The 16,260-nt window shown below is 38.3% G+C and overlaps 2 protein-coding genes across 3 annotated transcripts; one reads left to right on the plus strand and one right to left on the minus strand.

The window, feature by feature from the left end:
* Window positions 1–247: 247 nt before the first annotated feature.
* On the minus strand, window positions 248–10,813 carry adgrg4a (adhesion G protein-coupled receptor G4a). Of its 2 annotated transcripts, XM_067519604.1 has the most exons (29): window positions 10,540–10,813; window positions 10,295–10,402; window positions 9,530–10,156; window positions 9,234–9,331; window positions 9,079–9,137; window positions 8,698–8,752; window positions 8,379–8,416; window positions 8,111–8,259; window positions 7,608–7,652; window positions 7,346–7,423; window positions 6,888–6,973; window positions 6,733–6,803; window positions 6,593–6,620; window positions 6,420–6,460; window positions 6,154–6,293; window positions 5,923–6,052; window positions 5,175–5,281; window positions 4,850–5,066; window positions 4,585–4,750; window positions 4,107–4,259; window positions 3,596–3,733; window positions 3,464–3,509; window positions 3,198–3,301; window positions 2,972–3,093; window positions 2,417–2,685; window positions 1,630–1,735; window positions 1,166–1,446; window positions 902–1,003; window positions 248–813 (listed from the first exon to the last, which is right to left on the minus strand). In XM_067519604.1, the coding sequence occupies exons 2-29, from the start codon at window positions 10,341–10,343 to the stop codon at window positions 671–673; spliced, it is 3,648 nt and encodes a 1,215-aa protein (XP_067375705.1). In that variant the 5' UTR covers window positions 10,344–10,402; window positions 10,540–10,813; the 3' UTR covers window positions 248–670. The 2 variants fall into 2 exon arrangements, with proteins under 2 accessions (XP_067375705.1, XP_067375708.1); XM_067519607.1 differs by lacking the exon at window positions 7,346–7,423.
* A 1,234-nt stretch (window positions 10,814–12,047) lies between these two features.
* On the plus strand, window positions 12,048–15,060 carry LOC137134547 (tumor necrosis factor receptor superfamily member EDAR-like). The gene is made up of 10 exons (XM_067519470.1): window positions 12,048–12,119; window positions 12,484–12,597; window positions 12,685–12,863; window positions 12,960–13,075; window positions 13,182–13,232; window positions 13,327–13,437; window positions 13,540–13,675; window positions 13,778–13,922; window positions 14,612–14,651; window positions 14,768–15,060. The coding sequence occupies exons 1-10, from the start codon at window positions 12,048–12,050 to the stop codon at window positions 15,058–15,060; spliced, it is 1,257 nt and encodes a 418-aa protein (XP_067375571.1).
* The last annotated feature ends 1,200 nt before the right edge of the window (window positions 15,061–16,260 follow it).

Raw genomic sequence — 16,260 nt, forward strand, 5'->3', positions numbered from 1 at the left:
GCTTAGACGGTTTAACTGTTACTCTAAAGTGAGATCAGTGGGATTTCTGCAGATTTATGACACAAAATTCCACATTAAATGCAAACACAAACACATTTTCAACTGTCATGTGGCCTGTTTTTGGCCTGTAATAATAAAAAATCAAGTTGTATGGCCTTGTAAAGCTAAAACAATCAGTTTGATCTAAAATAAAGGCAAAAAGAAATAAGTTATTATTTGCAGAAGTTTTATTTCCTTTTTGTGCAGATTTTACATCACTTTGCAAATAAAGACAAAAATAATACTGGAACAGTCAAAATAACGTTTCAAGAAAACATATATATTCTATATTTTTTCTTTTTTTTCTGAGATGAAGAGGCTCTGAATTGATTTCTGTGAATATGAATTAATCTTTCAGTGTAAACTCTAGATTTGGACTGTATTTTAAACGTTTTGCAACTGTCCCACATGGGATTCTTGCACAAAAATGCACTTACTCTAGAATTGGACTGTATTTTAAATTGTTTTGCAGCTGTCACATATGGGCTTTTTGCACAAAAAAATGCACTTTTAAGAAAAAACTTCTTTACTCTAGGCTGAGCTGTTCATTTTCAGTTCTTCTGTGTCTGTAAGTGCACGATGGACCTTGAAATGGAGACGTGTGCTGGTTGGTTAAACTACAGAGGTCTGTTCACGCCCCCTGGTGGTGCTGGTTTGATGCTGTAGAGTTGGACACCTTCCTGATGGAAGAAGTGTCGTCAGAAGCGAGTGAGTCAGAGTTAACAAGATTTTGCTTCTTGAAGCGGTCGCCCAGTGTCACAGAGCGACTCCAGTCTGAATACAGAACACAAGAAAGAGCAATTGAGGAGATACTCTCATCAACCAACTGTCCACAAGCATTGCTTTGATTTTCAATTGGTACCTGAGTAATCACTGAGTTTGAAACGGCCACAGCACAGGTGAACTCTCCACTGCTTTCTTACATTTTCCTTCATCAAGCAGTGAAAGAAAAACACAAAGAAGCCTAGGATGAAAAAAGAAAACATAAACAAACATAGGTCATTTTCTGTCTTCATTTCTAAATACAAATAAAAATAAAATTAAACATAGTTTTTGTTCCGTGTTAAAAATAACTTTCTGCATCATAACTATTAACTGCTTAATACCAACTCCAGTTCATATTTACCCTGTAAAGAGTTAAAGATGGAGAACAGGTACAACAGCACCACTCTGCCTGACCCAAAGGAAAAGAATCCAATTGACCACGTCAGACCCAACAGGACAGTGAGGCTGGCCACTGCCCTCAAGTCATTCAGAGGGCTGCTGCTCTTGGCTGACGGCTTATTGACCTTCATCTGTCGGATCTGGATCAGTACCATGATGAACACAGAGGCATTGCACAGGAGGATCAGAAGAATAAATGTCACCACCGTCACATAGAAGAAGACGTCATTCTGCAGCCAGCAGCTAGAGGAAGGAAGACGTTTGGTTGTTATGTAATTTCCACTGGGATTTATCCTAAATGCCAGCAACTACCTCTTTTGTCTAAAGCACAGCTAAATGTTTTCCTCTCCTGTTTATCACACTTGACATGATGCATCAAAAGATATTAATAACTCTTTCTGGTTTTATCCCAGTGCTCATCCTTACAATTGGGCAGTTGACTGAAGCACCATCACATCCTCTTCAGGCAAACTGGTGCCATATGCATCTTTATTTATGGCCAGCACCAGGCTGACTATTACCAGAGGAATACCTGAAAAAACAAACAAAAGTAGTTGATTTTTCTCATTTAAATCAGTGTGAACTAAATATATTCTCCCACTGTGATAAAAAGTGTAATCTTCCAAAAATACAAAATAAACAACCAGTCAGTAAGACGAGAGCATGGTGGTTAGAAATGCATAAATGTATAATTAACGGACATCATTCAACATATATGGACATTTCCAAATGTAAATGGAGCCTTATTTTCCCAAGGACATTTCCATTTCCCTAAAATGATCACCTATCCACCCATTTACTGTAACCACTTCTCCTTAGGGGCCACACAGATAACCAACACAGACAGACAACCATCACATTAACAACTATGGGCAATTAAGAATCACTAATTGACCTAACATCCATGTCTTTGGACTGTGGGAGAAAACCAGATTACCTGGAGGAAACCCAGACAGAAAGGCCCCAGCTGGCAGATTAGATCTGACCCAAGCACTATCTACTAAGGTGGTAGCACTAAAATTAGTACCAAATTACATATTTTCTTTCTGTGAAACTTGACTTTACTGAGAAATTCCTGCGTTACAACTCCATGTGCAGCTAACTGTCACAAACTGAAAGTTTGTGAAACTCCACTCCTGAACAGAATCAGCTACAATAGTCTAAAACCACCTATTTGCTTCTTTAGTAAGGACCATTTCAAGTGTTGTCTTACCCCATCCTACAGCGCAGAACTTGAGGGTGTAGAAAGAAACATAGATGTTGAAGACTTTCACCAGGGCAAAGTACATATGCACAGCCTCCAGGCCCATCCATGTGAAGGAGGCCAGCAGGAAGTAGTGCAGAGTTGCAGCAGTGGCAATGCACAGATGATAGTTGGAGAAGGATGACAACCAAGAGTCAAGAAGAAAGATCATGCTCAGACCCAGTAGAGCGACTGATAAGTTGATAAGTATCCTAGATGGGTAATCCCGACGCAACTTACTAAAATGTACAAGAGAAAAACAAAGACAGAGAAAGGGGCAGAATGATGAATTCAAAGTCTGAATTCTTGCTAGAAACCTCTGGATTTTATGCTGATATCAGGGTTGTGCATATTGGCAAATGTGACCTTTAAATAAAATGCACAACATAAACTGCTACAGTATAAAGCAACCTTGCAGCTGATACTGTAAACAACCTCCAATTCTTCAGTGTCTTTCTGTAGCCTCTTCTATTGCAGCAAAAATGTTCATTGCAATACAAACCTTTTAATGTCTTATAAACTTACTCAAAAGCAAGGTAGGTGAGTAGAGTGATGCCCAGAAAGATGGAGGATATACCACAACCGATGTATGAGATCACTGTCAGAATCTGACTGTCAGCTTCACTGATGGGGGCTCTGGATACATCCTAAAACAAAATATGGCATATGTACTAATTTAAAGCCTGTGTTTGTTCAATTTGACCATTCTCCATGATATAAATATACAGTCCCCAGCAGACCAGCGACTCACCAGAAGCACAGCAAAATGTGTGAGGTGATCACAGAGACAGCTGGTCTGATTAGAAGAAATACTGCGGGTTTTACAACCTCTGCTGTTCCAACCACCCTGCCCCCCTGACACACACACACATACACACACATCACATTTTATGAAACTTCTTTTCAACATCTTCCTGCAAAATACTAATCTTTAGGATCTCAGTGGTTCCTGAAATCTACGAGTCATTTAAATCCAGCTGTACATTTACAAAATATGATAAACAATCACCAACTCACCATTCTTCTGAAAATCCCAAAACCTGCATTGTACCTTGTCTCCTGGCTGTGAAAACACGCAAGTGAGACAAGTTTTAGAATGAAATAAAAACATCTTTCTCACCCAAAAGTGTTGGGTGAGTTCTTTCTCACCTGCGTGGGTGTTTGATGTCTCAGGGTCACCACCACTCGATCTGTCAGGTTCCTGATATGGCTGTTATTGATGCTGGCAGATATTATATAAGAATTTAATGTCCAGTTGCTCTGTGTTGAATTATTTGTGCAGGGATCCTGTTAAAAATTAAATAGTTGTCACATTAACAGGCAGGACAATAAATCACATAAAGTACTTAGTGGTGTTTTATTAAGGTCACTGGTTAGTCAAATATGAAAGGGCATATTGTCTAATAGAAAGTTTTATTTAATATTCAAATAGTGTAAAAAGTCTTAATTTTTATAGAAAATACCATCCATCATCTCTTTTAACTAAGCAATTGTGCTTATTTCCCAATACGCTGTGTTCGTTGTAAATGTCATAGCTGTTAGCTTCATAATACATAAGTTTCGTTTCATCATTCCAGGAGGATTTGGGAGTAAAATAGAAAACAGCTAGAACAATGACGAACACAAGAAAAGAAGAACAAGAAAAGTTTAAACGAAGTACCTGAAAAAGATCATGTGTTCCGTAGAACTGAAACTGAACCCGAGTTGTCTCTCCGTCTCCAGAAGGGAAGAAGGTGTGGAGTGCAGACGGCAGAGAGATAGTGGCAACTGTTTCTGGCAGTGGATCATTCACAAAGCTCTGATTTACAAAAGTCTGTAAAACATAAATAATATATTTCTAGAATCTGGACATTTCAGCAGCTTACTTCGGATCATAGTACCAATCTTAGTTTTTTGCTTTCTCATTGAAGCTCAATGTGCCGTAACAGCTTGAGGCCACAGCAACTGTTTATTAACACTGTTTCCTGAATTTCCCGGTCACTCAAGGACATTAAGGCAACAGAAAGTGTCCTTAAGCAGTCTGGTGGGACCAACTATTGAGTTAAGAAAACATCAACGGTCCATTTGTGTTGCCTGTGGACATCTTGAACAGCTCACTGGTAAAATGTGCTGCCCTCAAAACATTCCTAGCATCTTACCTTTGGGTTCAGGAGAGAGGAGATGGAGGACACACCAAAGGTGAGGCCGGCGAATCCATTTGGATCCACATTGATTATGGAAAGTGCCAATGATGGTGCTGTTAGACTCACAGATTCACTTTGGAAGTCCATAGTGTCCCCCATTCTGTCTGTGAGATTTAAGACACTTTTGCCAAGAACAAAAGGGAAACAAAGAGGAAAATAAGATATAGAGATTTATATTTTCAAAATTTAACCCTGTTAATCCCAATTACCTTTAACTTACACATTAGCTACTGGTGTGACATTGGTCTCTGAAAGCAGTATGTTGGATATAATATTGACAATGTTGCCACCAACATCCGTGTTGATAAAGCTGACATCAATGACCTCACCAAGCTTCTCCACCACTGAATCCAGCTCAGAAGAAGAGAGCTCTGCACTGTTACCTAACTGAACATCCACAAGGTCCTGAATTATGTCCACGACCTTAGCCGCATTGTCTAGAAATCAAAAACATCTGTAATGTTCCTGCTCCTGCAACCAAAATTTTACACAATATATATATTAACTATGAATTAGCGGGGCTGTATGTGTGACTGATTCTTTACCAGTGGTCACAGTAATGTTGCCCAGGTCTGAAATGGTCACACGAGGAGTGCAGTCTGTCATATCAGGCTTGGCCCAGCTGGCTCTGTCAGTTTCAATGTCCAGCTTGCTGAAGAAAATCACAGCGAACAGATGTAACAAGAGGAAAAAGTTTCTAATAGCTTAAATTTGAATATGTACCTTATTTCCCCAGCTCATAAGATCAGCAGTCTCCAACAAAGGGTTATAAAAAATAAAAACCCCATGTCTACTTCTGATAATCCATTTAATAAGCATTCACTCGGTATTTTACTGAAGGACCATAAAACTGATTTCCCTTATTACTCAGTCATTGCTCGTTGTGTAATATTAATATCAAATTTGGCAGAGCTGTCTCTGTGGAAACAGATTGTTCTGACAAAGATGAACAGGATCTGCTCAAGTACAGTCAATAGAGCGGCATAAAAAAAGAAATAAAATAAAACACTTTCCCCCATACTTAATCATCACAATAAATATTGGTTCAGATAACTTTCAGCCATCTATGCTCCTGAATATTATTATAGCCTGCCTAAATTATAAACAAATATATACTTTATTATTAAAATATGACAATAAAACAGCATATCTTTTTTTTGCAACATGACAAGATGTTCTAATCTCTAACATAATTTATTTAGCTCATCTTTAGTTCAGAATAATCCCGGGAAACATCTAGGTAGTTTATTGGTCAAATATTAAAGAGTAAAGGGGAAGTGGGTGATGTCTTACCAAAGCCTGAAAGCTCTTCCCGAATGCGGTTTGTCGCAGCCCATTTCTTGTTTGACTTGTGGAAATGTTTCAGGCCAAATATAAATTCCATAGATTGTTGAAGTAATTTCTTCCAAACAGTTTTCTGGTTCTGAAAAAGAATGCGCATATATACTAAATGCTGCCAAGTTGTATTCCATAACTTCCCCCATATTTATATGTTTATTAGATTATTATAGAAATCCAAATTACCTATTTGCTCAATTTTAGCTGTAGCTTTAATAGTAATGGAGCCATTTACATACTTTGATGTCAAGGCATCATTGATGTAAGTTTTAACTTCTGCAACACTGTTAATGCTGTATTCCTGAACATGGAAGGCACAATAATATCTGTTAATAAAGAAGAACATTTGTTAGAACAGTTATATTACTTAATTACATTGAATTCTAAATCAATACTGATTAGGCTGTGTTATAGTTCAATAACACACAGCAGCACAATTAGTTTTTCTTTACATTTTTTTTGTAACCTGCTGTTTTTGTTGGCAACGGGACGTCTAGGAGAAAAAGAAATACAGATAGCATTTTAAATATCATTATACAAATGGCTTGGTATGATCTAAACTGAAAATGACTGGCACTTTCATATTTGAATTTGTTGTCTTTGCAGGTAAGAAGTGCATACTCACTGCCACTTCAGTATTCTGCTCCATGGTCCTATGCAGTATTACAGACCAATTATAAGTCATTTAGATAATTTCAACAATAAATATTAAAAACAAGATGCTAGAGGTGAAATTATTGTATAAGAAACTTCTCTGTGACCCACCTGCCAACATTCTCTGTTGTGATAAGATTCAATACAACCATGGTGCCATTGATCTCCAGTGCTTTTTTCACCTTTTGCCAGCAGAGAACAATTGAGTTTAAAGACATTTTGGTAGAAAAGTTGAGACTTTACATGCAGTAGTGCAAGTTTCTTACCCATTTCTCAATAACATCCTTTGGGTTTGAGGGTGTGCCTGACATTCTTAAGGTGAGATTAACTCTAAAGAAAGTATCTGGTTTATCTGCAGGCATGAAAAGACAGATCATCTGTGGATTTTGCTCTTATAATAACACAGTGACAATACTGATTTTCCAGTTGTGTAGAATTTTAAAGAAGAACAAAAAATGTGGTTAAGTTTTAAAGATAATTCCCTCGTCAGGGTTTCAGTTGTGGAAGAATTATATGACAGAAGTTCAAGTTTTGACTTATCTCTTGTGAAAAGCAATCTTATTTCAAACCACCATAGCTCAGCAGTTAATCTTATGATCTTATCGTTTACTCTTTTCTTTTACCACATAAAGTGTTTAGTGTTCTTGTGTTATTTTACTTATTGTAAGTCATTCTGTCTGGTGGGACAGTGAAAATGTGAATGAAGGTTGTTTAGTGAACGGACCGGCAGTTTGGTTGAGATCTAAAGGCCCCTGTGTTGTTGATTCGGGTTGAGCTGGCAGACTTTGGGTTGAACCTGTTTCTATAAAATAAATAATTTACAAGAACACCACCAAATGTATTAGCACAAACAGGTCATCTCGAGTATGCGGTTGCACATGGTCAAGAATCATTCCTATTACAGATGAACCAGGCTTCATGACTCTATAATCCTGAAAAGCACCGTTACCATGCACAGTCGTGTTTTTTATTTCTTACACGCTCACCAGTGCTGACAGTGGTTGATGGGTCTGTCGCTACAAAGGGCAACTCTGAAAGAGACAAAAACAAAAGACAAATTTTTGATCAAGATAATAAGAACAATATAAATGATAAAATAACAGAATGTGGGATTGAAAATCCGAAAATGTCTTTTTGTCTTCAATGTACTTCTACAGCTGCGAATAAACCAACATCACTTTAATTCAGCTACTTGCAAACATGCTTTGTAAAAGAACTAACCACGCTTTAACTGACTAACAAACAGTCTTCTATGTGTCTATAAAATAAAACTGCTTATATTGCTTAACTGCAATATAAATGCATGCAAATACTGTTAAGATGTGTAAAAAACTTAATGTGTGCCATAAGCACATTTTTTCATAATGATAATAATATAAATACAATCACGAATTATTCTATGTTTGATTCATCCCTTTATTGATGCAATTATCCACTGAATGCATGTGTTTGTGAGGGGACTGAGGTGTGCTGCACACTCTGTACCCACCAACAGGGGATATGTTGATGCTATCAGGCTCAGCTGTCAGGTTGAGGAAGTCAAACGAGAAAGTCAAACTGAGCAATGCCGTGATGTCTGTCTGAACCGCTTTTACATTAGCAGCAGGATTCACATTTACATGGACTTCACAGCTGAAACTGAAAATAAAACACAAGTTTACACAATTACATAAACTATACAGCAGCCCCCATACAGTGGAGTTCTTTCAACCTCTTTAATATTACAAAGCTTTTTATAGGTCTTGAATTTATCTTACCACTTATCACATGTGTAATTTGACAATGTTGTTGATCCCTGAAAAAGAACAAGGTTTTCATGTCTTCAGTCAATAGGTGTATGATTATTATTATTAATATTTTTATTATTATTATGCTATTGTTCTTAACCACTCTGCCTCATAACTGAACTCACTGCTTACACACGTCATGGAAGATGTTTTTTGCAGAAGATAACATTCTCTCAGTCTTAAAAGAAAAATAAATCCAGTCTGCTCTCTAATGAGGTTGTTTTTGAGGATATTGCTGCTTCTGTCCATGGAAAGTCAATATGAGTCGATATTCTTAAGAGTGCTTTACCTGAGGCTGTTGCGCACGTAGAGCAGCAGAATTATTAACCACATGGCAGATATGGCTATAAGGGAACACAGATAACAGAAATTACAGACAGCACTGTTGTCAAGGAATGTCGTGTTGATCAGCGTACATTCAGCCTTATGAAGAATCAATCCCACATCTATTGCAACTCAATGAGAAACCAGGTGACAAGGGTAGAGTTAAGAAAGATAAAATAATTCTTTTAACTATCAGTAATGTAACAGTAACAGTACATATAATAATAAAAAATATAATAATAATAATAATAATAATAATAATAATACAAAGACATTTACTCGTGGTAAGGATTGCCTCCCCCATCACTACAAGCTCAGAGGTGTGTTTTTCTAACAACAGCGTTACCTTGGGGACGACACAAAGATGTCGTGGACAGAAATGTTGGGATGGAAAATACTCCTCAACTGTTAAGAGACAAACATCTATGTTAGTTTATTTGGAAAGACAAATCTTGACATATATGACCATATATAGTGACAGATTCAGCTGAATCTTCATACCCAGTTTCTTGTGACTGTCTCCAGTGACAGGGAACAGTTTCCAGGCTTTGTAGAGTGGACTATGAATATCCACATTTTGATGTTGTAGTATGACCATGCTAAAATTAAGCAACAAAGTTATTATTTGTAACCTGTATAACTGAAACATGTTAGACCCAGTTTATGACATACAAATTGTCTGCCCAGGCATTCCACTCTGAACATTGTACTGTTTCGGGTGAAATTTTTTTTTAAAGGAAGACAGCTCAAAGTGGACAGCCATGAAATGCATGAGAATGAAATAATACCATATTTACCACAGTGAAGGCTGTTGTCAGTCTTAGGAGCGCAGGCGTATTTCCACTGCCGCTGGTCCCAGTTCACCACATCTCCATCTGCACAGCTCTGCATCGACAGCTTCTCACTGCTCCATTCTTTAGACCATACCCTGAACAGACCGATCTCACCGATCAGGTTATTCCCATCCATTTGCTGCACTTCCCCATTGGCGTCTACATAATGAGACACCCCCAGAGTGAGAGTGCCATTTGGTGCCAGTTTTTGGTTCTTGGTGGGATTCACAGGAAACTCATGCTGAGAGCTTCCATTGATGTAGAGCTTCAACCTTCCAGCTCGACTCGACCAGGTTAGACAGACAGAGTACCATTCAGTCAGATTCAGGCCTTTCTCTAAGTGCCATTGTTCTCCAAACATCCAAACTGTCAGCTGTGCACTTGTTCCACCAAGTCCCAGCTCTATGTTACTACTTCCTGGAGCTTTGTAGTCAAACCCTGTCCACTGTGTTGCCAAGTGGCAGCGTATTAATATGCACACAGTCAGCTCCTCAAGAGCTGGTACCAAAGCATGTGGCTGGAGCTGCCACATACATGGATAACCATTAAGCTGCACCTTCTTACCCCACAGGCTGGTACTGACAGAGGCAACTGAAATTGTCCACAGGTAGAAAATACAAAGATGAAAATATAAGCTACGTTTATTTAAGGAGGTTTAAAGCAATATCAGATAAATAATGTAAACATGTTAAAAAGACATTAGAACAATGACTAGTCTGAAAACCCTACCTGGCAGGAACACTGATAACAGTATACACAGGCAGATGGTTCGAGACATGACAGCCAACAAAAACGTTTCTTCTGCTTCCTATGCCACTCAGGTGCTCATCTTCTGAACTGTCACGAGATAACAAATGTTCAAATGTTTTCATTTGAACATTTGTTATCTCAAATGTTTTCATTTGAACCAGCTTAAGGAAGCATCACAATGATTAACTCACATTTACACTGCTAAACATGTAACTGAGACTTACCATAGTCATCTGGCGACAAGGGTAAAATCTAATATCTAAATTATTTTGAAAGAAATTAAGCAGTCGGTGTCAGTTCTGGAGCAGCTGGCTGAGTCTGCTGGCAGTCGTCAATTTATTTCACTATTTAAAGACGCCCTCTCTCTTTAGTTCCCCCGAGTTACTCATTAACAACTCGCAATAAACATAACTAATAAGCACGGTAACAAAACTATGACTTCATGAATCCGCATGAATCTGTTATACTCAAGAATCCAATAAGTGCAATGCGTTTTCAAATTCATTGTGCTCTACTTCAATGCACCTGGTGTAAATGTTGGAGTTTTAGTGGCTCAGCTTTAACATAAGTAATTATCCTAACAAGTTGTAAAGGTTAAAAAAAGACTGAAGGAAGTTGTGAAATAGTCTGACTGGGCACACCCTTGTTTGATGATGACACATGTGCACCACTACGTAACAAGCTTTATATTTAGGGCTGTTGTCCAAGCTTTCGTTCTACACAGAGATAAATGCCTCTGAGAAATGATGGTTTATGACAACTGGTTAAATATGTCTGTGGCTTTATTCAGACAACATGTGTGTTTGTGTCTGTGTATTTGTATGTTGCCACCCCTGTAAATATTCAAAGCAATATTCTAGCACTCCTCTTGCGTTTTACAAATATCCTCAAATGATTACTGCTCAAACACATCTAATTTCCTTTTTTCTTGTGACATGTGATGTCTGTTTTGTTTTCGGGCACACAGTCCTGAATATGAGTCCACAGTGCAGGCTTCCTTTGAGCCTTAGCAATCTACACAACCAATGTAGGCATCTGACTACACCTTTTTATACCCTTAATATCCTGCCAGTAATGATGTGAGGGATGTGGTGTTTTTTGTCAACTTTATGGCTCCATACTTCCACAAGGTGGACAGACAGTATATTGCAGCTGTACCATTTTAGACTCTGGTGGGTGTATTAAAGATCCTATTTCAGTCTGCAAACACACACACACAAACACACAAACACACACACACACACACACACACACACACACAAAGTCTCTTTATAAGAAATGAAATCCTTAACAAGGGTCTCATTCATGCATTTTATTTCCCTTCACTCGTCCACCTCCCCCCCCCCCCAAATCTCAGACGACAGAGCCAAATCAAACGGGTTCCCCAGAGGAAATACGAGAAGACCACATGTGACGTGAGGAGCCCAGGTGGGGGACCTGAAAGTCTCTTATTCATTGGCCCATTGGTTCATAGTCTGGTTAGGAACCTCTCCTACATCACAAGTGATGTACAATGAAGGGGTTTCCCAAAGATTTTTCCCACCACTTTACCTCTGCTGAATGCAGAGCAGCTTGAAGGGAGATAAGCCACATTGCCACTAGTGGAAGCTGGGTTTATATGTGTAGCATGTGGACTGCTGTATGTATGTGAGTACAGTTTGACAGATATAGGGATCAAAATTTAAATTGCACTCAAACAAGAATACATACAACAATTCGGTTTCTGCGTAGCATGGAGGTTGGTACTTCTTGGAGAAGGGACATTTTGCTGATGGACGGTTGTCACTATGCTGCCCTGCTTATGGTAGGTGTGACCTGTAGTTTCCTTTTACAGATTTTAGTCTGTATGTACTGTAGCCTAAATTAAATACTGAGAGACATAATTTTACGTATACTGTACTGCCTGGTTGCAGTACTTATTTGTTAATTTCCTAGTTTTCTTCTCTATACTTATGTATTTGACACCTGTTTACAAAATATGATATACTGACTAAACAAAACAAAACTAAACATAATCTCGAAACGCTGTAACATTACTCCAGCAGCAGTGTGTTTTCTTTTTCTTTTTATTTCATGACACCAGAGATGATCAATTCAAGGTCATTTTAAAACAATTTAAATTAAATTACTGCCATTTAGCCAACTGATTTTTTTGTCCATATCCTCAGCTTTGGTGTGTGCTAGTGCAATCTGACCACACCTGTGATCAGACAGAGTTTTTACATCCTAATGGCACCTGTGTTGCATGTCCTGTATGTGGACCTGGAGAACAGCTCTCAGAGGTAACTCATATAACTCATCAAACCATTGGTTTTACCTTTTAGTTTTCTGCAACGGGGCTCCAAGTCTAAGCTGTACATCTTCCTTAGGATTGTGGCTTTGGAGATGGTGGAAAAGGGGTCTGTATGCTGTGTGAAGAAGGGCACTTCAGCTCCGATACAGGCGTGGCTCCCTGCAGAAGATGCACGAAGTGCAGCCTGCTGAACCGCCTGAAAAAGAGAACATGCTTAGCCAACAGTGATGCCCTGTGTGGACAGTGCCTCCCAGGGTGAGTTACACCTACTTTAGATAGATACACATTTTTCATCCGATAAAGACAAGTATTTGTTATTGTGTTAAGTAATGAACGGGGATGTGTGTACAGATATTATGAACTCAGAAGCATGACAGGGGAAGTGGAGCTGCCCTGTGTGCCTTGTAACAGCTATGACACAGTCCATAAAGAGTGTTTGCTTTTAAAGGCTCATAGCCCCAGAGCAGGTAACTTACAGAAATAAAACTTTAAATGACAATACAGTATTAAAAAAACTATATAAATTGTTTAAATTACTGGACACATTACAAGTTATGACTTGTTCTCTGGCAGAGAGAACCGTCACTTTGCCCATGGAAAGATTCAAACAACCTGAAGAGAAGAGTGGGTATCTATGGGTGATTTATTAAAAGATATTTTTGTTTGTTTATTTCAATGCTTTTAAAAATTGATATGTCTGATTTTCTGTTTGATAAAGGAGTAAAAGAAATTACTTTCTCGTTGGTCCTGGTTGGTTCAGCAACCGCTTCCTCTGTTTTCCTCATTCTTCTGGTTCTTTGGGCTTTCCTTCTGACTGTTGAGAGATTCAGTGAGTTACACACATCACGATTAATGCTTCTACTGCTTCTGCCTATCTATTTGTTGCTTGTTCGACTAAATATGGATAATATAGACTTCTTGCAATGTTCAGAGCAGGTTCCTGAATACTGTCCTGGGCCTGAGGGGCTATCGCCTACAGCTGATCTTCAGTACACACCTCTGTCCAGCCACACAGAGACACCAGACGCGGATTTAAAGAGACCTTTCTCAGTGGATGGTCCCCTTAGGTGCTGTACAAATGCTACATACTGCATGTTTAGGCATTCACATTGAATCAATCCTTAGGTGATTATTTAAACATATTCTCCACCTCTATAATCTCAATCCAGAGGCCTAAACTCATCGAGCCATGGCAATGAGGTGCATCCTACTTCTATTGTGATTAATGTAACCACAAATATCAAGCCTTCCAGTCAGAATAAGGAAAACAGCATACAGGAAGATCAGCAAAGCAAGTGCAAAGCGACAGAAGAGGTATGTAGTGGTCTAATATACCCTACTATTAGATTCATGACTAGATCAAGGTAACTGTACTTTAAATTAAACCTAATACTTCCTGCTAGAGAATTTGTTTTTCACAGTTTTTTTCAAAATGCAATAAAGCTTTGCATTTATCATACTGAAATAACATGGTCACTTTACTCATTACGAACCCATCACAGTTACCCACATGCAGGTCTGCTTTTGACGTGTACACTGCTGGGATTTTGCTATCTCTCCAGTGTAATTGGAATTTGTGGTAACTAAAGCAATGAATGATTACATGTGAAAAAAAGTCTGATACACTCAAGATTAAGACATGTAAATCGGAAACAGCATAATGACAAGCTGACGTCACAGAACGAATTTAAGACTTTGAGACGCTGTTGGAGTTTCTGTAAACTTTTCACAATTCTGCTTTCCAATTGTTAGTTTTGAGTTAATCTCCTTGTTATGGAGCACGTATTATTTTGACACTCGTTGATTAATACAGACAGCACAAAATTCAGTTTTTAATTTGCTCAGTTTTGAATTATATTAAGCAGAGAAGTTTATAATTTAAATGTTGTAACTGGAACATATTTGGTATTGTACTTGATAAATAATGTACGTGATTATTATTATAATTTCCTATCATTTCACAAGTAGCAACTTTGTTTTAAACTATTTTGTGTCAATACCAGATGGAGCAAAAACTGAAGACAATTTGGGAGATGGCTCAAGGTAAGTTTCCCTTGAACCTGTGCCCCACATGATACTCATGGATGGTAGCCAGAGGCTTCTGAGCAGTCATTTCTAAGGTTGTCGAATTGTGCTTTAACTTTACTCATTTTCTGCAGGTCAGAGTATTGAAATGCTCAACTATGACTTAGTCCAGGACTTGTCCCTGCTTCTTGACTCCGCTGACAACAGGCACATGTTAAGGAGACTGGGACAGTCCTTGGGTGTCCCACCTCAGGTTTGCGCGTATCTACAGGGCTTCCAGGAGCTCTTCCAGTACCTGCGCACTTCCACCTACACACTGCTGCCCCAACTGGCCCAGGCTGCAGCACTCCTGCCTAATCCTGGAGTTGTTGCTAAGATACACCAAGCTGTGGTGAACCAGGGACCACTTATTGATGTGTTACCATGACTCCATTTGTTACAGTATAGTGTTTCTGACCATATTTACACAATGTGATTTTACTCTGGGAGGGGTAAAAATTAACATGAAAGAAAAAGCTAAAGACTAACCTTTTTCTAACAGTTTGTGAATCTTTGTTGCTTTAAAGTGTAAATGCATTAACAATGTTAATAGATGTTGGGTGACTGAATGAATTATACAGTGAAATTTCATTATTTGTGCTTTAATTGTTAAATAATACAATATCCAGTTCATTGCAACTGAACCCTACATGCAGTACTACTTCCTGTTTATCATGTAAAATAGATGAGAGGCCCTGCAGCTAAAGCATGTGAGACAGACCAGGACAGAGGAAGCAGTGTTCATGCCAAGACAAAGAGCATAAAGACCTGAGAAATTCTGTTATTCTCTTATTGGGAGAAGACCGTTTTCTCTGATCTCCAGCTTTGCTGATTCTTTAGCACATTAAATCTGGTAAGGTTTCAATTTGTGTCTGCTTTCTCAATAACAAAAAGTTTCTTAATTACCTGTATTATGTGTTTCTTCAAAGTCAGGATTATTTTATTCTGAAATGTTTAAATTTCATAAGCCTGTTGTAAAATATTTATATCACAAATATGCATTTTTGTTGTTTAACTGAACCTTATTGTTTCAGTCTCCTGATTACTTTATTAATTGGCTCTCAAAACTAATCAGACCTTGTGACTCATCTTTGTAGTTATTAGCATGCAATAACGGCCTCATAAACACTAGGGGCGCTCTTGTCTGGCATTGCTAATTGCAACCCCCCCACCCCCCACCCCCCATTTCCTTGGCTTAGATCGTGTATTAAAAAGATGATTCAATCCTCACGGATAAATGGCACACTTAGCAAGTAGCTGCAATACAATGAAAATACATATGAAAGTAGCAATAATTTTAATCCAATAACATACTTTGGCTACTTTGGGTATATTTATACTTTTAATTGACCATGAAATAATAAATAATAATTGGAATAATTGCTCAATGATTCGTTTTTTATGGTTAAGACAGTGAAGAAGCCGCAAAATTCCCATAAAAATGTTGCAATAATGTTTTTAATGCATGACATGTGGCGGTATATCATATAAAACCAAGCATTGTGGATGCTCTGGCCCTCCGCGCTTTGCGACGCTGTTGCTGGTTTCCAAACCGCGTTAGAGTGAGCCCTCCTCGCGTCATCTCTCC

Source organism: Channa argus, chromosome 10, assembly GCF_033026475.1.
Source record: "Channa argus isolate prfri chromosome 10, Channa argus male v1.0, whole genome shotgun sequence".
Taxonomy (NCBI): Eukaryota; Metazoa; Chordata; class Actinopteri; order Anabantiformes; family Channidae; genus Channa; species Channa argus.

Coding starts and splice junctions, on each gene's coding strand:
- adgrg4a (XM_067519604.1), bottom strand. CDS start 10,343: ATGTCTCGAACCATCTGCCTGTGTATACTGTTATCAGTGTTCCTGCCA. Junction 6,621..6,732: donor ACAACAGAGAATGTTGGCAG/GTGGGTCACAGA, acceptor AATACTGCATAG/GACCATGGAGCAGAATACTG. Junction 4,260..4,584: donor CCTCTCTCCTGAACCCAAAG/GTAAGATGCTAG, acceptor TATGTTTTACAG/ACTTTTGTAAATCAGAGCTT.
- LOC137134547 (XM_067519470.1), top strand. CDS start 12,048: ATGGAGGTTGGTACTTCTTGGAGAAGGGACATTTTGCTGATGGACGGT. Junction 13,676..13,777: donor TCAGTGGATGGTCCCCTTAG/GTGCTGTACAAA, acceptor ATCTCAATCCAG/AGGCCTAAACTCATCGAGCC. Junction 13,923..14,611: donor AGTGCAAAGCGACAGAAGAG/GTATGTAGTGGT, acceptor TGTCAATACCAG/ATGGAGCAAAAACTGAAGAC.